The 19,813-nt window shown below is 32.8% G+C and overlaps 2 protein-coding genes across 5 annotated transcripts; both read left to right on the top strand.

The window, feature by feature from the left end:
- The first annotated feature begins 6,261 nt into the window (after positions 1–6,261).
- On the top strand, positions 6,262–11,866 carry LOC107933818 (receptor-like cytosolic serine/threonine-protein kinase RBK2). Of its 3 annotated transcripts, none has more exons than XM_016866105.2 (9): positions 6,262–6,527; positions 7,726–7,838; positions 7,933–8,295; positions 8,498–8,749; positions 8,828–8,982; positions 10,340–10,419; positions 10,500–10,635; positions 10,721–10,870; positions 11,484–11,866. In XM_016866105.2, the coding sequence occupies exons 1-9, from the start codon at positions 6,427–6,429 to the stop codon at positions 11,652–11,654; spliced, it is 1,521 nt and encodes a 506-aa protein (XP_016721594.1). In that variant the 5' UTR covers positions 6,262–6,426; the 3' UTR covers positions 11,655–11,866. The 3 variants fall into 3 exon arrangements, with proteins under 3 accessions (XP_016721594.1, XP_040960566.1, XP_016721595.1); XM_041104632.1 differs by having other exon boundaries at positions 6,288–6,527; positions 8,837–8,982; XM_016866106.2 differs by having other exon boundaries at positions 6,439–6,879.
- Positions 11,867–12,827: 961 nt separating this feature from the next.
- LOC107933856 (autophagy-related protein 18h) lies at positions 12,828–18,934 on the top strand. Of its 2 annotated transcripts, XM_016866150.2 has the most exons (10): positions 13,207–13,324; positions 14,194–14,465; positions 14,548–15,006; positions 15,314–15,757; positions 16,072–16,317; positions 16,399–17,199; positions 17,307–17,482; positions 17,759–17,883; positions 17,969–18,460; positions 18,565–18,934. In XM_016866150.2, exons 3-10 carry the CDS (start codon positions 14,710–14,712, stop codon positions 18,567–18,569), a joined length of 2,586 nt encoding a protein of 861 aa, XP_016721639.1. In that variant the 5' UTR covers positions 13,207–13,324; positions 14,194–14,465; positions 14,548–14,709; the 3' UTR covers positions 18,570–18,934. The 2 variants fall into 2 exon arrangements, with proteins under 2 accessions (XP_016721638.1, XP_016721639.1); XM_016866149.2 differs by lacking the exon at positions 14,194–14,465 and having other exon boundaries at positions 12,828–13,324.
- Positions 18,935–19,813: the final 879 nt, after the last annotated feature.

The raw sequence follows: 19,813 nt of genomic DNA, 5'->3' as shown, positions 1-19,813 counted from the left end.
TTACTTTAAATGTTACATCCATATTTACTCGATGCATATAAAAGGAAAATTTTAAAATAAAGGCGATGTTTTGTATTTGGAGATTCGAGAAGTCATACCCTAACTTACGGGGTTCGACTTTCTCTTTGAACCTAGATAACTGAACATCCTTTTTTTAAAACTAAAATACGTGAGATTCAAATAGTAATTAAATAATGAGCAAGCTTATTTTCGAGGATTGGAGATGTTGTGTCCTAACTTACGGGACATGAACTTTTTGGTTACCTCGAGATAAGAAGGCCTGTTACATACGTTTTAATTTATTTAAGTGATTTTAATTAGAAATATCATCATGCAAAGTGGGATCATGTTTAAATTCTCTTTAAATTTTCTTTTCTCGACACTAAGACATCAATTAATCAACTAGGTACCAGGTTTGGGCGTTACGAGTGTGCTAACCCTTCCTCGTGCGTAACCGACTCCCGAACCCATTTTCTAGATTTTGTAGACCAAAACTTATTGTTTTAGTAAATCAAACCTTTTATTAAAACGATCAAATTACGAGGTGATCCGATCACACCTCATAAAAAGGATTGGTGGCGACTCCCATTTTCGTTTTTTAAATAAAAGTTGATTTCAAAAAAATGGGTTTCGACAAGTATTAATATTAAAATTTTATATTTCTTAAAACATAAAAATAAAAGAACAAAATGGATTGAAAGAGAAAGCATTTCTCTTTTCATCATCTAGCATTAAAATCACCATTGTTGAAAGGAAAGAAATCGACCATTGAGCTCCAATTTAGGTCATTTAATTGGTGAGTTAAATTCAGTTTATTTCTTGTAATTTTGATGTTTTTGAGATATCAGGAGCTTGTTTTAGCTTACCTGTGTACTATTTTGCAAAATTTTTAAAGTTTTCAAAAGTTGACACTATTGAATACTTGAAGAAATTGGTGTTATTTTGTTAGATTCTAAGCTTAGAAATGAAAAATGACTAGTTTATAAAGTTTAATTTCTAGTTTTTGAATGTAGGGACTAAAATGTAAACATTTCAAAATTAATATGAAAATTCTATAATTATAAATAGTAGAGAACCTTATAAGGGTGTAATTGAGATCGGTTTCGAAACTGAAACTCAAATTCGAAAGTTATAGCAATTTCGGGTTTAGAGACTAAATCAAATAAAATGTAAAAATTAGTTTTAATTTTGATCAAACATTGATTAGAGAATACTATCATAGCTCAGTTATTCACTATTTTCATTAAAAAGTTAGTTTTAATCCCACATTAACCTCAGAATACTACCATAACTCATTTATTCACTATTTTCATTAAAAATTAATTTTAATCTATTTTCATTAAAAAGTTAGTTTTAATATCACATTGACTAGGGAATACTACCATAACTCACTTCAAAATTTTCATTAAAAGTTAATTTTAGTCCCTTAAAATTAATTTTAATTCCACATTGATTAGAGAACACTCTCATATCTAACATTGACAATTCCCTCACTATTTTTATTAAAAAGTTAATTTTAATCTCACATTGATTAGAGAATACTCCCACATCTCACATTTACCTTATAAATAAGTAACGAATTTTTCACTATTTTTCTTAAAAAGTTAATTTTATCCCACATTGATTAGAGAATATTCCAATAACTCGCTTCTTCACAATTTTCATTAAAAAATTAATTTCACATTAAGTAGAAAATACTCTCTCACTTCACTATTTTGCATTAAAAATTAATTTTAATCCTTTAAAAAGTTAATTTTTATCCCACATTGACAAGAATACACTCTCGTGCTCACACTTGCCCTATAAATAAGTGTCAATTTTTTTCTATTTTTATTAAAAAAGTTAATTTTGATCATACATTGACTACAAAACACTCTCTTATCTATAAAAATGTGTCAATTATTTACTCTTAAGTTTCAAATTCTTCACTATTTTTTTAAGTTCTTTAGAGTTTCTTCCTTTGTGGAAATTAATGAGAGAGAGCTTGTAGTTTAAAGTTAATTATATATTATTGATATGAATGGTGGTGATTCTCATACAATACTAATACTAAGATTTTGTAAATAAATGATGGTGATTTCAATATAGTACACTTAGTCGCCAAAAGTCATCCACATGATTATATACAAATATTTTATATCTAAAAAAAATATGAAATAATTAAATATATATTTTTAATTTAAACACAATAAATCCGTACATCTATATATAAGTACTAAACGGATTAATTGTTTAATAATTTTAATCAATATTATTATATGCACATATCAAATTATTTTAATTAATTAAATAGATTATTATTAAATTTAAAATTTGACAGATATTCATAACTACTAGAATTATAATTAATTTATAGACAGGATAAAAAAAATTAGTATAAATAAATAGTTTTCAGATACACCATATATAAAGAAAAAAAGGTTACAAAACTAAAATGAAAAAATTGACAAATTAAAGGAGTCAATGTTACATTATCCCTATGGAAGAGTTTCCTTGAAAAAGATCATAAAAGATACAAATTTTATAAAAAAAGCCAGGTTGCCCACGTGCTTACATTTAAACTTCTCTTATTTCTTCAATCCAATTGTATTAAATAATTATTTTATATATATTAAAATAATATTTAATATATTGTGGATGAAAATTTTAAATTATAGAAACAAAATTAAAAAATTGTTAAATGTTATTTTAAATATATATATGATAATTTCTTAAAATTATTTATGAAATAAAAAATTAATGTATGAAATATCAACCCATATAAATTTGGGTTGAAAAAAAGACAACAACATATAATCAATGTCCTTAAAAGCCACGATACTGTTATTTTTTTAAAAGGAAAACAAGATTGTGGCTTGGTGCAGAAGTTGATTAGTTGTTTTTGGTTTAGTAAATGTTGTTGTGATGGAGGGGCACAACACAACATTCTAGCCTTCTTGGCTAAGATGGTGACAATGGAGTTAATCCGTGGCTGCTCTGCACATTGAAAAATTCATTATAGTTTCCTAAAATGTTTGAATCACCCATTTGGGAATGTGAAACATTTCTAGTGTGAATTAAAAAAGGATCTAATAAACACCACATTTTCTGAATGCTTTTACACACAAAATCCATCTTACCCCCCAAAACAAAATATTTTCATTTCCATGTTTTGGATTCTTTACTTCCAAGTCAATAATTTTTCTAATTATAATATCAAGATGTAATGGTAATGTTTATTGAATAATTTTTTAATAAATTTTATGCATTTTTTTTAATTTTTATGAAATGCATATGAATTTTCGCACTAATTTATCACATCAACACGATTAAAATTTTAACAGTTGAGTCAACCTTCTCGTCTAGAACGATTATTTTAGTTAAATTTTAAAGATAAATAATCAAAATGACAAAAGAAATAAATTTTAATACATTAGGTAGTATTTTAAAATCTTACGGAGTAATAAACTATAATGACTATTGTTGAAACATTTCTTTATAGTTTTTAACATTGTTAAGTTTTTTTTTTGGTTTAATGGTGTAAAAAATAATAATTTTTTTTAGAAAAAAGTAATTAAGCCCTTGCTTCTTCTTCTTCTTCTTTTTTACATTCATTTTAGTACTTGAACTTTCACAAAAAGACCCTAAATTTAAAAAAAAAAGCACTTAAGCTACTGCTTTTTGTTTTTTTGTTTTTTGCACTCAATTGGGTACTTGAACCATCCTTAATTTTTTCTATTAAAGCCACTACATGTCACAACCACAACATAACATGTGGCAAAAAAATTATAAAAGTTATAAAAATGATTAAATTTTAATAAAAAATATTAAAAATTTATTAAAAATTATAAAAATTGTAAAAAAATTATAAAATATATAGGAATATAGAAAAATTTATAAACTTTTATAAAGTCATAAGAAAACTATAAAAATGTAAAGAAATATAAAATTCGTAAAAAAAATTTATAAAAATTGTCGTACTAAAATAAATATTTTATAATTTTCCTATAACTTTAATTGATTTTTATTTTTTATCATTTTTCACCACATGTCACACTATGTTGTGACACATGATGACTTTAATTGAAAAAAAACCCTGAGGGTCGTTAACTTTAACGGTCAACGGTTAAAGAGTTTTTTATTCAATTTATAATTTTTTATGATTTTTATAAAAAAAATTCTAATTTTTAATATTTTTGCCACATATCACGCCGTGGTTGTGACACGGGGTGACTTTGATTGAAAAAAATTAAGGGCAATTAACTTTAACAATTAACTGTTAAAGTTAATGATCAAAAAGCCTTTTTGATACATTTTACAGTTCAAATACCTAATTGAGTGCAAAAATAAAAGTAAGGATTTAGTTTTTTTTTTTAAGTTTGAGTAATTTTTATACCTTAAATTAATTTTCTTTTATTTGGTTCTTACCTAAAATGAGCAAATATAGGGTTATATAAAAGGAAACTAAATATTTTTGAGAGTCCTGGGTTATTTACTTTCTTTTTCATTGTGTCTATCATGATATTTTATTTATGGATAAGGAAAAAGTGATTAAAGGACTAAGATATACATCAAATCTCAAGAGTATTAGAAGGATTTGATGGCACCACACAACTTTATAAGGGCTCCTTCCGACATTGACATAAAAAGAAAAGGCAGTATTAGATATTGAATGTGAAAGGGTAGGATCATGTCTAATCTAAGTGTTGAAGGTTCACTTGTTTGAATACCCTACTTATTTTGCTTATGTTATTAACTCTATCTTGGATGGTTTGTGCTGATTTGCTTATTGTGCTCTGATTTATTCATGCTTCATCTTGTAAGTGGGAGTTGTTTTGAACTTGTGTATTAAATGTTAGTTTCTTTATACTGAAAATTTTGTATATTGGATCCATTCTTTAGGCAAAGTTCTGCAGTTGCAGAGTTGATAAACAAACGTGTAAAAACAATCTCATGCCTCTTTTATTGTCTTTAATTTTGGTTCTTAATTATTTCTCTTCACCATTACAACATCAATTATTATAGTTCTCATACTACAAACTTATAAATTCGATATTTTCCTCAATAGTTACACTTAAAATCAATAACTACAAACTTTGAATTGAATAAGTAACTCACCATAATAAATCTAAATAGAAAAATATATATAGTGAAATTTGAATATAAAATTTCAAAATTTTCGGATATCTTCCTTACTAATAATAAGATTAAAGAGGTGAACATTTCCAACTAGTAAGTTCCATTATCAATTCCAACCACGTTTGGGAATTGAATTCAAATAAGCTCTGATGATGCAGTAAAAGAGGATTCCGACTTAGCAACGATTGGGGGAATTCTACGTGACAAATATGACAAATGGATTATTGGTTACAACCGATTTGTGGGCATTTGTTCAATTTTAGATGCTGAATTGTGGGATATTTTGGAAGGCTTGGCAATTACTATTGATAGGAGAGTACAAACGGTTCAGGGGAGTGTTACAAAAATGTCGAATTCTACTTTAGTTAGAAGAATCGATTCAACACATATCCAAAAATCATAATAAAGAGATTGATAATCTAACTAAAATACCTGTCCGTAATAATAATGGTATTCAATTTTTTGAAACCTCCAAAATAGTTTGGATGTACTTGTAAGTAATGTTGTTGTAATATTTTTCATTCACCAAAAAAATACGATTAAAGATGATAATTAAAAAGGCTAAAATTCATGGCGTAAACGGAAACCCATTTTTGTGTAAAATATGTATGTTTCATACGTTTCATATTTTAAAAGAAAAACAGGAAAAAATAATTGAAAAAGTTGACATATAATAAATGTTCATTAATATCATTTTACTGGCTTTTGTCTTGTTATTGAGAAAGGGGTAAAAGAAGAATCACTGACATTTATCATTTCACGTTTCATTCACAATATAATATTAAATATAATGTCAATCGAAAGATTAGGAAAATATTTGAACATGGTAGCTCAATTATTAATGGAAAAAGTTAGTTTTAAGTATACAAACTCAATGCTTATTCATCAAGGCATGGAACACACAATCAAAATACATTAATGCAGCCATGGAAGTATGGTTGGCATCATAATGATATCAACATCTTCCTTACAAATGTTATGACTGACAACTAAATTTTCTAGTATTTAAAGTTAGTGTACTTCATACGAAATTTTCTTTCATTTTTCAATTTCAATACAAAGAAGATGCATATTTTATGAAACTTACCCACAAATTATGTACATAATATAAAGTTTTGGCCTTTTGGGGGTGCAAAATGTGAAAGTTGCTCGAAGAGCTTCAAGTTTTTATTCTTTTTTACTGAAAAAAGGAGCCGAAAGAAAAGAAGAAATATCATCAACGTTCATATTCGGTCCCTCAAGTTGTCTGTTTGCACAATTTTGAGCGTTTAAGGTTGAGAGCAGAAGTCGCTGCAGAGCTTTTAACACATGTCACTAACCCAACACATTAGACTAGCGATTCTTGCGGACTCGTGTAATAAAAGAGAGAGAAAACAACAAAAACAAAAAGTTAATGTAAAAGTTTGTTTGTAAGTAGCACCACTTTGTGAAAATCTTTCTTCCCTCTAGGAAAAGAAAATTAGAAGGATAGAGAGAGAAAACAAAAGAAAATGAAAACTTTTCCATATAAAGATATCTTATGTTTCAGATGGCCCTTTTCTGGGTCTTAAAAAGAACAAAAAAAAATATTTTTTTGGGCGGGGGGGGTGGGGTCAAAATTATGTTACTAAAGAACAGGGCTTTAATGTTATAGAAACCACTACAAAGTTTCATTTGTTTGCTTTGCTTTCTGTCTATCACATTGTTGTTTGGTTTGGTGTATTTGCTTGTTTTGAGAGTGTTCATGGCTGATGTTAATCACCATAAACATGGTACTTTAAGGTATGTATTCATTTATCTTCATGTTATCTCATTTGGGTTTTTCTTTTTTTTATTTGATTGGTGGCAGATGAGTTCTTTGTTTTCCACTTCATGTTATATCATTTGGGTTTTTCTTTTCTTTTTTTCTAAACTTGTTTTCCTTTTCCTGATGTTTACTGAAATCTAGCATCTTGTTTGTGTTTTTGTTCTTCATGTTATTTCATATGGGTATGTGTTTAGTTTTGTTCAAAGCTTTTTCCTTTTCCTAATGTCCATTAAGGAATGTTATCAAATGAGTTCTTTTTGTTCTCTCTTCATCAAATGTCTTTTGAGTGGTAGCCGTTGGTTTGTTCTATTTTGCGTTTCTATTGGTTTTCCTTTGTGCTGTTTATAGAGAAGATTGTTGGTTTTGATGCTACTTATGTTGTGATTTCTAGTTTCTACACTAATTATTTTGTCACTTGTGGGTTTCAGCTTACCAATTTTGTGGATTTTCTACAAATACCACATATGGTAGACAAGTATTTTTGCTTATTTTCCTTCTTTATAATGTTTCTCTTCGTAGAATGTAATCTTCTTTGTCCTTTCTCTTTTGGATTAAATCTGGTTTAGAGCTACTCTCCTTCTAGCTTTACTAGTTCTCATAGGTATGATGATGGTTTCCATGTTGGCTTGTGTTTTATTTTGTGTCATCCTAAGGAATTAGTTTTCAAAAATTCGGCAAATCTTGCACCACTTATAGTCTATAATTGTCTCCCCCAGAACAAAGTTACTTGTACACATGCTGTAAGAAGTAAAGATTTGATGATTTCTGGTTTTATTTCTTTTTCTGATTATTGATTTGTTATTGTCATTGGTATCTTCCAGTGAGAACTCCGCTGATTCTGGTGACAAGCCGGATAAGAACTCAGAAGATGTGGTTGTTCAAGCAAGACATAAAAGACGAGGGGCTACGATTTCTTCATATGCATCGGCCCAAGGTACTGTGACATATTTGTTACATGTATCATGTGTGGTGTATGTGTTTCTGTAGTCCATGGTCTTACCACTCTTTTCTTTCTTGTTCTGTTGAAGATTTGAGGGCTCCGGATGCGGAAACCGGGAAAAAAGATGGATCATCTCCTAAAGGAGTTATAGAAGCCAGCTTAGAAGGCTTGGAATCTGATATAGCTTCTCCTGAAGACAGCCCCAAGGCAGAAGTTCGTTGTGCACATGCAGGAGCTCTTTCTAACTGGAGAAAGCTCTTCAAACTATGGAAAAGAAAATCGGAAAAGCCCTTTTCTACCTTCCCACAACTTGCTGTTCCAAGGCTTTCGAGAAAGAACAACAGGAGCAAACAGGAGAATCCTATGCTGAGAAAATTATACAACTTCAAGTCTTCTTTAGAGAACTTCAGCCTATCACGGCTCCGAGCTGCAACAGACAACTTTAACCGAGGCAAGCAATTTCAAGACTTATAAATCTTGCTAAAACTAATTCAATATTTGGTCCACTTGAATTCCACAATTGGGCAGAATCTCTACTTAACCACAAGAAATATGAAGTTATGTAAGGATGCTAAATGATAATGTTGTTACAATAAAATATAATGATATTGATTAAGTGATGTAGCCAAATTTAAGGGTTTGATTTCTTGTAGAGAACATAATTGGAAGGGGTGGTTATGCTGAAGTCTACAAGGGTCGGTTGAAGGACGGAAAGCTCATAGCAATAAAGCGGCTGACAAAAGGGGCACCAGATGAGAGGACAGCTGGTTTCCTATCAGAGCTTGGCATTATAGCCCATGTAAACCATCCAAACACTGCCAAGTTGATTGGATGTTGCGTTGAGGGAGGAATGCACCTTGTTTTTCAGTTATCTCCATTGGGGAATTTGCGTTCAGCTCTTCATGGTTTGTTCCTAAACTGCATTGTTTTTCTCAGTAGTTATGAGAACTTTTTTATGCTCTTGAGTCTTTAACATTTTCCAGGTTCGAAAGGTACACTCGATTGGAGTAAAAGGTATAAGATTGCTTTGGGTACAGCAGATGGTCTTACATATCTTCACGAGACCTGTGAAAGACGGATTATTCATAGAGATATCAAGGCTGATAATATTCTTCTTACTGAGAACTTTGAGCCTCAGGTACTTTCCAAGTTTTAAAATTCAATGGATACACCACATGAGATGTTTAAACCCAAGGGTTGTGAAAGATTTTGCAAGAATCAGAGTGTAAAGAACTGCTATAGTGCATTTGTATATTTCATGATACAAAGAAATCATGAAACTGAAATACGGAGACAAAAGAAAAAAAGATTGCATTTCTTTGTAGAGTGCTAGAAATAATATTATGTAAGCTGGGTACTTACAGCTATATATGCTAACTAGGTGCTATATTTTTTTTCCAACGAGCTATGCATACTTCAAGTTTCTGCATGTATTGACTATTCTCATCACTTTTTGTCCATTTTTTTTGTGTGTAACATAATTTACCATTCACCTTGCACATTGAAAGAACGGAAGAAAATAGTATAACTGGCCAGAACTGATATTTCCTTCTGATCTTTAAACATACAGAATGCTCCCCATGCATACTGAGTCCTCAGTCTTTAAAAGTAGTATTTTAACAAAAACGTAATTTAGATAACATCCCAAACTTAGAAAAATACAATATCTAATGAATGCTTAGAATTGAGTTTCATCGCGTGCATAGACATATGGGTCACTGGGTTAATTTTTGAGAGCTAGAGCTAAAGTTTTAAGGTCTTTCAACTGCAATATGGAGACAAAAAAGAAAAGGGGATCAGTGTAATTGACAATTGCTATGTGCTATGCTTTGTAGTATTTCAAACCTTAAAGCAGCCGAGTTAATCACCTAATACTAGCTCGTATTCCTTTCCCTAGTGGTTGGCCAAATTTGTGTTGCTGTCCTAGATTTTGGTTGTAATACCCGAACACTTGTGTTAAGCTTAATAACTATATGAGCCCTATAAGGTATGAACTTTGTGTAAGCCTTAATGGTATAAATTTGGAAACATAAATCGACCCAACAAGAGATGGCTCAAATAACCCTCAAAATGAGGAGGGTATATGGATTTCTTCCTTTGTGCTCACTCCAGAGTTGCTTGCAGTTAGGGTGGAAGTCTTAGATCATTATGTGTCATGTTTTAGTTGTGAAAATCAAGCATTCTGTCTCAATATCCTTCCAAGATGTATGTATGTACGAGTGTCGTGTTGTGCTTTATGAGAATTTATTTCACTGTCTTTTCTGTCGGAAAATCGTTTCTGTAATCTCTTTCTAATAGACGCCTTGCATATATTTTTGTTGACATATATGGGTGACATCCACCAATAAGCTATATCTGTCCTGTTTTCTGGAATTTTATGACAATTTTATTAAGTTCCAAACAATCTGTGGACATGAATATCAGCCATTAGCATTTATATTTCATTTCCTTTATCTTGTCCATTTATTGATTATGTCAGCCAATTTGTCTTTCAGATTTGCGATTTCGGCCTTGCCAAGTGGCTACCTAGACAGTGGACTCACTACAACGTTTCAAAGTTTGAAGGCACTTTCGGGTCTGTAAGCCTAAAATTTCTATATCAGGTTAATAAATACTTTTGTTGTAATGCTCACACATTTATTTCTCGAGATGCAGCTACTTTGCACCCGAATACTTCATGCATGGCATAGTTGATGAGAAAACTGATGTCTATGCATTCGGAGTTCTGCTCTTGGAGCTCATAACAGGAAGGAAAGCTTTAGATGATCAACAGCAAAGTGTCGTAATATGGGTACAAATCCTCGTACAGAATTTGATCATTCCAACCATATCATAATCGTGTATAGAGTCTTTACTTAGCCTTTTAATTTTTGCAGGCAAAGCCTCTTCTCGATGAGAACGATATCAAAGAGCTTGTAGATCCTTCCCTGGGCGACAATTATGACGTGGAGGAGGTTGAACGCATGGTTTTGACTGCATCTCTGTGCATTGAGCAGTCTCCTCTTCTTCGTCCTCAAATGAGTCAGGTTAGGGTTACATTTAGAAGTGCTTGAATATTTGTTCAAACTGTTCATCAATTAAAAGCGGTAGAAGTTACCAGAAATCTTTATAGCAATAACAAGTGATGCATTTTGTTAATGCATGCTGGAATGAAATCAGAGAAATCAACGAACGAGTAGGCTGCCCGTTGTTTGTTTCGTTAGGAAAGCTATTCTGGTGGTTCATTTAGTTCTATACTTGTATTAGCATACAAGGAAACTTGAGTTGGAACTCGGAAGTGCCCGTTACAGTTCCTACCAAGGAAAGTCATCCACATCCGCTTGCTTGTGGCATCCATTTCATTTGCTGTTCCTCCTAGTTTCTCTGAACCGTCTATGATGAAAATAAAGTAACTATTTTCTTTATGACATCCCTGCCAAAACTGAACAAATATAGCATCAAGAAGTCCTATACCATAAGCAATGACTTGGTTTTAGGGTTTTGTGCTGTCTCTGTCCTTACTTTATTAATGGCAAATGATTATCGAACTTTTCCTTCACCAGTTTGTTTCTCATATTCGAAGACCGGATTCGAAAACGGAAGGTCACTAATCCTCTTATTTAAGGTAGTTTTGGTTAACCAAGTTGTTTTATGATGCAGGTTGTGATATTGCTGAGGGGTGATGATTATGTAGCAGAATGTTCCAACGAATCCCAACATCCATCCCACCAAAGAACATACTCGAATGAGATCCGGGACACACAAGAATACAACTCAACGAAACATATCAACAATATCAATCGACTTCGGGAGATCGCTTTAGGTTCTTAAAAAAGAAAAAAGCTGCTTATAACTTTGTTTCAAAAAAAAAAAAATTGGTACTGTGTTTCATGGCATTTGGAAACATGGGTTGTTCCAAATTTCATGTGAAACAGTACATCAAAAATAAATTTCCTCAGTTTGTAATGTATATATGTAAGGCTTGAACTAAAACTTGTAAGGAAGTTGAAACTATATATATATATGTATTTTAAGGTTGTCTTGATCAAGTACACAAAGGATTGCTTTGGTTGCTTAACTAATATTTGTAAGTAATTCAAACAAGGATTACCCACTAAGATACTTCGATAAGTTCTGGAAGGAAACACCAACAAAGAAGGAGAAAAAAAGGAATTGAAAATGAAATAAATGGTGAATTAAGCAAAAACCAATTTGAAAAAAAATCAAAACTTATCTTGTCTTTATGACTCAAAATAAAAACCATGTGACATTAAAAAAAAAAAAGAAATAAGAAAATGAGAGACGTAAGATGAATGTGTGATGGAGGAAACGAAACTGACACGTCAAGTTAGCATAATCTCTTTCAGCTTGAACTGTTTTGTCTGGTTTGGCAGTTTAATTTTCTGTCTTGAAATATTTTTGTAAAATTGAAAGTTTACGGTTGACAACTGTGCAAATCTATAAGCCCCCGGGTTTTGTGGTTCGGCATCTTCCTTTCAGATATTCTACGTTCATTGTCGTAACGTAACCGACCTCCCCCCCGCACCGCACCCTTCTATTTTTCTTTATTTGCCCTTTTGCCCCTTGTAATTTCTTTCATTTTTCACTTCTGTCCTTTTCGATTCTGATTTTGTTTTTCTTTTCAAGAAAATGGGGCTTGACTACATTTATTACCAAATAGTTAAGATTAATCGGTAGGTTTTGCCTAATTAAATATTATCATTAAAGATGGAATAATAATCGATACACCCATCAACAAAAGCATTAATTCAAATATACCAACATTAAGAATTTAAAAAGATTTTAGCATTTAATTATGTAAGGTTTTAGACTATAAATTTAGATCCTAAATTTAGGTTAATTACGACATTAAATCAATCAAAAAAATCAAATAATTTCCTAATCTTAAAGCATCGAAGTTGAATAACAAGTGAAATTAGCACGTAATTAAACAAGTTGAAAAGGTTAATTATGTAAGCTGTGTCAACCAAATCCTTTTGACCAAAACAAGGACTCCATTGAACTCTCCGAAAACTTGACAGGACTCGCCTGCAATACTTCCATTCTTGCTTGCACTGCAATTAACATTTAACGAAGAAAGCAAAGAACCGTGTCCTCTCTGCCTTCCTATTCTTCCTCTCTTTGTTAAAAAGGTCAAACCCAACCACCGCGAAAAAAATTCATTTCCGGTGATCCTCTAAGATTGAAGTGCTGCCGTTTTGTTATTTCCCTCTTATGCTATTGCGGATCACTTTTTTCTATCCCGGTAACGCCCCGGTGGCCGGAACAAGAAATTGGATTGGTTCTTTACTATGAAGAGCAACAGCAACATCGGAAACAACAACAAAGGCTCCAATACTAGTAACAATAATGGTTTTTTGCCGAATTCTTTGAAATTCATTTCTTCCTACCTCAAAACAGCCTCTTCAGGTGTACGGTCAGCTAGTGCCTCCGTCGCCGCTTCTATTACTGGTGACTCTCAGGAACACCCAAAAGACCAGGTTTCTATTTTTATTTATTTCTTTTTTTGTGTTGTTTTTTGTGGATTTATTTTTGGAACTATAAGTTTTTTTTTCCTAATCGTTCGATGGATCAGTGAAAATGAAGAGAAAATTAAATGAAGAGAAATTTTTTTAGGTATTCCCTCTTTTTTTAGAAAAAAAAAAGAAAAAAGGTAAAATAAAAATTACTTCTTCAACTCAACAGGATTTAACTGATTGTTGTAATGTACAGCTAAAAGTTAATTTCTTTATGAATTTTATTCTTGAATTTAATATTTTCTGAAATATAAATTTGATTCATGAAAATGATCTTTTATTAATAAGGTAAAGTTGAGATGTATAGGAATATTTCTCTTTTTTCTTAAAAAGAAAAAAAACCATATATATTGTCGCTTTAGTGGCCATTGAATGGACATTGCATTTTCTCTCTGAAAATCATTTTAATTAATTTAATGAATGGAAAATCAGCTGATTTAGTGTTTTAATTTACATTGATTTGTTTATTGCACTAACTAAACCAATATTTAGATGATATTTGTCAGAATGGTTTGTTGGGGGAGTTAAGGAAAGTGTTGCTTATTTATAAAGTGGATTTTTTATGGATAAATTAATGCTGTAATAATGTTAATCACTCGGGGCGTAGATTGCATATTTTGCAATTAAAATAATTGAATCATTTGCGTGATCAATCTTCAATTATAACTTTGTAAGAAAAGATTAGGTTATATATCTGGAAATGATGACTTTGGAGAGTTTAGTTATTTATGGGAGAACCATATTGATTTTTAGATGTAGTAACACAGAGGCAGTTTATTATAAGATTTGTCTTGTGCCAATGATTTGATTCTTTTTTGCTCTTTCTATTACAGGTCGTTATGTTCTATTTGTTCTAATAATGCTCTGATTTGAGTTCCTTTAAGTTCAAAATTGCCAAAATGGAAACTCAACTGCTGAATTCCATTGTATTGTAGCAAGTTGTTTATCAGTTGCTCACAGTTTTGATGACAATAGCTCATTGTAGGGATGAGGGCACTAGTTTACCCCTTATCCTAAGAAGGTGGGAGTGAATGTGAGATGCAGATGTAGATTTACCTGAGTCACATTGCTTGAAATGGTTTTTTGTTGTGCTCTTCTTTGACAGGTTGTGTAACTTGAATGTGCATTTGCCTTGAAACTTCTTGTTACTCTATCTGCTATCTCATTGGGTTTCTTTTGTAAAACAGGTGCTCTGGGCGTCGTTTGACAGACTAGAGCTTAGTTCCTTATCTTTTAAGAGGGTCCTCTTACTTGGATACTCCAATGGCTTTCAAGTTCTTGATGTCGAAGACGCCTCTAATGTCAATGAACTTGTTTCAAGGCGTGATGATCCCGTTACGTTTTTACAAATGCAGCCACTCCCTGAAATGTCTGAGGGTCATGAAGGATTTAGAGCATCACATCCTTTACTTCTTGTCGTTGCCTGCGATGAGTCAAAGGTCTCAGGTTTGATGCCTATTGGAAGAGATGGATTGGCTAGACATGGTTTTGATGAGCCTCAAAATGGAAATATTCTTCTCTCTCCTACTGCTGTTCGATTCTATTCGCTAAGGTCTCATAATTATGTTCATGTATTGAGATTCCGGTCAACTGTATGTATGATTAGAAGCAGTCCTCGAATAGTTGCTGTGGGGCTTGCAACACAAGTAAGAATTAGCCTTTTTCCCCCCTCAAACTTAGTTTTAGTAGAACAAGCATTTTAAAATTTGTCATAAACAAGTCCGATAGGTTAAGCAATTTTTATTCCTTGTTTGTTTTCATCTGTTAGAATGCCCCAGTCCATTAAAAACCTCAAATAATCAGATTAGGTGGTTCCGAGATTGCTTGTACTTTATGAAGATGTTGATCGAGGATAGTTTTTACTGAAGAAACATTCATTATATCCTTTTATTTGATCAATTATTTAGTTGGAGCTAAACAATTTAAACCATGCATTCTTTTATTGGTTGGCAGATATACTGCTTCGATGCTCTCACTCTTGAAAATAAATTTAGTGTCCTCACCTATCCTGTCCCTCAAGCAGGAGGCCAAGGAATGCTTGGGATTAATATTGGATATGGTCCCATGGCAGTGGGTCCCAGGTGGTTAGCTTATGCTTCAAACAATCCATTGCAGTCAAATACAGGTCGACTGAGTCCACAGAACCTGACTCCATCTCCTGGTGTTAGTCCATCAACTTCTCCTAGTAGTGGGAGTCTTGTGGCTCGTTATGCTATGGAATCTAGTAAGCAGTTAGCTGCTGGGTTAATCAATCTGGGTGACATGGGCTACAAAACTTTGTCAAAATACTATCAAGATCTTATTCCTGATGGTTCTGGTTCTCCCATGTCTTCAAATTCAGGCCGGAAAGTTGGTCGGGGTGCATTGCATTCTGCAGAGACTGATATTGCTGGGACGGTTAGTACATGATGTATTTGAGAAGCAAACTTTAGTCCTATGTTAGAATGCCTGAAAATAATACATATGATCATTACACATTAATTCCACCCTGATGTGGAAGGTTACAATCATATCTTTGCCTATATGCTTGGGTTTTTATGTCAGATGCATGTTTAAGTTAAATTTTTCTGAAGGTATCTGATGAGATAAGGTTGCTCATTACTTCTTAGAAATACTTAATATCAGAGGCATGGGAATTCGATCTGTTAATAATCAACTATGAAAATTTTGAATGTAATTTTAGGGTTTTCTTTATATATGGTCCAATGCAGGTTGTTGTCAAAGATTTTGTTTCCAGAGCTGTTATATCACAGTTCAGGGCTCATACCAGTCCAATTTCTGCTCTATGTTTTGATCCAAGTGGGACTCTTCTAGTTACGGCCTCAATACATGGGAACAATATAAATATTTTTCGGATCATGCCATCCTCAACAAAGAATGGATCTGGCTCTCAAAGCTATGATTGGAGTTCTTCACATGTGCACCTTTACAAGCTCCACCGTGGCATGACATCAGCTGTATTTTCTTGCATTCTCTACTTTTTCATAAAACTTTTATGTTTAATCTATCTATAATTTCTTTTTCCTTTTTTTTTGTAGGTGATCCAAGATATTTGCTTTAGTGCTTTCAGTCAGTGGATTGCCATTGTTTCATCTCGGGGTACTTGCCATATTTTTGTTCTTTCCCCGTTTGGTGGTGAGAATGTACTCCAAATTCGGAATTCTCATGTAGATGGGTCTATCTTATCACCAGTTGTATCTTTCCCTTGGTGGTCCACTCCATCATTCCCAATAAACTATCAAACATTCTCTTTGCCAGCACCACCAACTGTTACCCTCTCTGTTGTTAGCAGAATAAAAAATGTTAACTCTGGATGGCTTAATACGGTTGCCAATGCTGCATCATCTGCGGCTGGAAGGACCTCCTTCCCTTCCGGTGCTTTCTCTGCTGTTTTTCATAACTCTTTACATAATGATTTGCAACGAGCTCAAGTAAAAGTTAATGTTTTGGAGCAGCTATTAGTTTACACTCCTTCTGGACATGTTGTCCAACATAAGCTACTGCCTTCATTTGGGGGAGAAGCAGGTGAAAGTGCTTCAAGAATTGGACCAGGTTCATCTTTCCAGCTACAAGAAGAGGAGTTGCGGGTGAAAGTAGAAGCTATGCAAGCATGGGATGTATGCAGAAGAACAGATTGGCCAGAAAGAGAGGAATGCCTTTCTGGAATGACTCATGGAAGAAAAGAAGCATTAGAGATGACTATGGATGGTTCTGATTCTGAAGATAATTATGCTGGGCAAACAGCCATGTCAAAGGCCCAAGATAGGTCTCACTTGTATCTTTCCAGTGCAGAAGTACAGATAAGCAGTGGAAGGATTTCAATCTGGCAGAATTCTAAGGTTGTTATTTATGATTGGTTTATGATGTAATCTTGCTCGTTGCTGGTTTCACGTATTATAATCTTGCGCATTCCCAGTTTCCTTATGTCTCATGTGCATTTTCTTAGGTATCATTTTATACAATGAATCCTGTTGGGTTTGATGATCATAAGTTCACTGTTGATCAGTCTGGTGGAGAAACTGAAATAGAACAGATGCCTGCTCAAGAGGTTGAAATTAGACAGAGGGATCTATTGCCTATTTTTGAGCCTTTTCACAGGATTCAACCTGGTTGGAATGACAGGTATTTTCTGCATTCTTTACATTTTGCCCTTTCTGGTTTATGCTATTCTCGTCCTTGTTTTAATCTTGAAAGTCAAAGTAGTTGTAAAAAAGGGTTTGGTAGAAAAACAGAGACATTTGAAAGTGTGAGGTCTGGATGGTGTTACATAATGTTAGGATTTTTCAGTTTTTTTTGGGGGGGTGGGGTTAGGGTGGTGTTACATGTTGCCAAATTATATTATTATGGTACCCACCTAATCAATTTTCCTTCACACATTTCCATTTTATCCCTGTGCAGGGGCTTAGCTGCAGAAAGTTATCCAGTGTCTTCTTCTCTTGATGCTAAAGCAAGATTCTCTGAAGTCACTGTTATCTCTCACTCTAAGTTGATGTCACCTAGCTCGATCGAAAACTCAGACAGTGGTATGACATTGTTTTAAATTTTAGATATCATTCTATATACTTTTGGATTCATTTAACTCCAATTGATGCTTGGTGTTTTAACCAGGGTCGTTAAGAAATTCTTATCCACCCAGCCTTCAATCTGGGAATGATAGTAGTGGAGTAAAGGGACAGAGTTGTATTTTGGCATCACATATGCTTAATCAGAGCACTCTTAACAAAGATGCTGGTCCTGTGTCTTGTAATCAATCTAATAGTCTATCATCATTAACAAGTGGCTCCATATCTGGTGGAAGAACCATTGCAAAGGAGGTTCAATTTCCAAACAGTGGTGGAAGCAGTGATGTTTCAAACACAAGTTCTAACCGATCAAATTTGAGTATGAACATGTTAGATGAGGAGCCTGTAAATGAATCACCCGAATTTGAGCATTTTTTTCAAGAAGAGTACTGTAAAGTGTCACCCTTAAGTCCATGTACTGAGCCAACAGAGGTTGTTACTGATGTTGACAGCAACAGCAGTCCTTGTGAGAGAGAAAAATCTGAGGAAGGTGACAACAATGATATGCTTGGTGGTGTTTTTGCCTTCTCTGAGGAAGGTTAGTATCTAAAAGTGTTAATTAACATACAAACCAACCAGTTTTATAACGTCTGTTAGACTAACTAAAACCGTATTGAAATCATCGTTTTGGTCTTGTGGCAGGTTGAGTTGTTTCTTGTGTTCCTTTCAAGGTGCGCGCATTATGTTTATATTGTCAACTTCAGGTTCATTTGTTGAAACGCCAGCCTTGTAGGGCGGAGGCTGACAAAACAAAACTAATTGAAAGTGTGGTTTGGTGATTTTAAGAAGCTACTGACTGATTGGTTCTAAGTAATTTAAAGATTGGCTCATTGTGCTGCTAGGGCACATCTCTGGATTCCACTCTTCTAATGTACAGGTTGTAAATTGATATTCTGCTGAATGCAAAAGATTTGTGAAGACATGTTCTTTCTGTGCTGTGTAAACATTATTCATTCTTCAAAAAAAAAAACAAAGGAAAAAGCAATAAAAAGAAAAGGAGAATTACTTTGCAGTGTGTTCTTTCTGTTATAAAGCGGGCATGGCTTCTCCTTTGCCATTGCATGCATTTTGAATGTGTGTACATGAATAATCCCATAGGGTTTTACAGGGTCTGGGCTAACTTGGGTCTTGCCATACAATAAGGGAGTAGGGAAATCTCTAATTCTTGATTTTGATCACTTGGGCTTCAAAAAGGAAGACAATGTCCCCCATCACTTGAATACCCAAAGATTATTTGGATAAACTCTTTAAAAAGCATAGGTCAATGCGCTTGCTATTAGTCCTTGTGTTAGGTGGGAAATTACCAAGAAGAAGGGGATTTGGAATTTTTTTTTAAAAATTACTAACTTTTTTAAGAATTGTTTGGACAATGATTGGGCTCCAATTATCTACTTTTATTACTTTAAAATATATATTTTCACTAATTATTTTTCAATTCATTATGAGAATTGTTACTTTTTTAAGTAAAATGTATAATCTTTACTATTTCTATCTTTTTCACAAAGGTTACTTTTCATATAAAGATATAATCTTTACAATTCTCATATTTTTCACAAAGACTAGGATAAAACATTCTCTTAATTTTTATAGATCAACCAAAACCCTCCAACTTTTACTAAAGCTCAACTAAAATTCCTTTTAATCCCCTTAAGGTTTTCTATTCAAAAATCCTTAAGTTCACATTTTAATTGTAAAGAGGAAGAGCAAACAAGTATATCAATATGTTTGGAAGTTGGAGCTCCAAATATAATGACAAGAGGATAAAACATTTTATCATACGAGCTTTGAGACTATTTACAAGAGAATGAAAGAAAGTGAAGAACTTATTATCTAATGTGTAAGAAGCGAGTAAATATGTAGATTTTACGAAAATTTTGACACAAAAACTTGA

This window comes from Gossypium hirsutum, chromosome D11, assembly GCF_007990345.1.
Source record: "Gossypium hirsutum isolate 1008001.06 chromosome D11, Gossypium_hirsutum_v2.1, whole genome shotgun sequence".
NCBI classification, from domain to species: Eukaryota; Viridiplantae; Streptophyta; class Magnoliopsida; order Malvales; family Malvaceae; genus Gossypium; species Gossypium hirsutum.
This window is presented reverse-complemented; position numbering and strand designations above follow the sequence as displayed.

Excerpts from the sequence above, each read along its gene's own strand:
- LOC107933856 (XM_016866149.2), top strand. The coding sequence starts at position 13,136 with ATGAAGAGCAACAGCAACATCGGAAACAACAACAAAGGCTCCAATACT. Across the intron at positions 15,007-15,313 it reads CTGTGGGGCTTGCAACACAA|ATATACTGCTTCGATGCTCT; the intron begins GTAAGAATTAGC and ends ATTGGTTGGCAG. Across the intron at positions 17,483-17,758 it reads CAACCTGGTTGGAATGACAG|GGGCTTAGCTGCAGAAAGTT; the intron begins GTATTTTCTGCA and ends ATCCCTGTGCAG.
- LOC107933818 (XM_016866105.2), top strand. The coding sequence starts at position 6,427 with ATGTCACTAACCCAACACATTAGACTAGCGATTCTTGCGGACTCGTGT. Across the intron at positions 7,839-7,932 it reads TTCATATGCATCGGCCCAAG|ATTTGAGGGCTCCGGATGCG; the intron begins GTACTGTGACAT and ends GTTCTGTTGAAG. Across the intron at positions 10,420-10,499 it reads AAGTTTGAAGGCACTTTCGG|CTACTTTGCACCCGAATACT; the intron begins GTCTGTAAGCCT and ends CTCGAGATGCAG.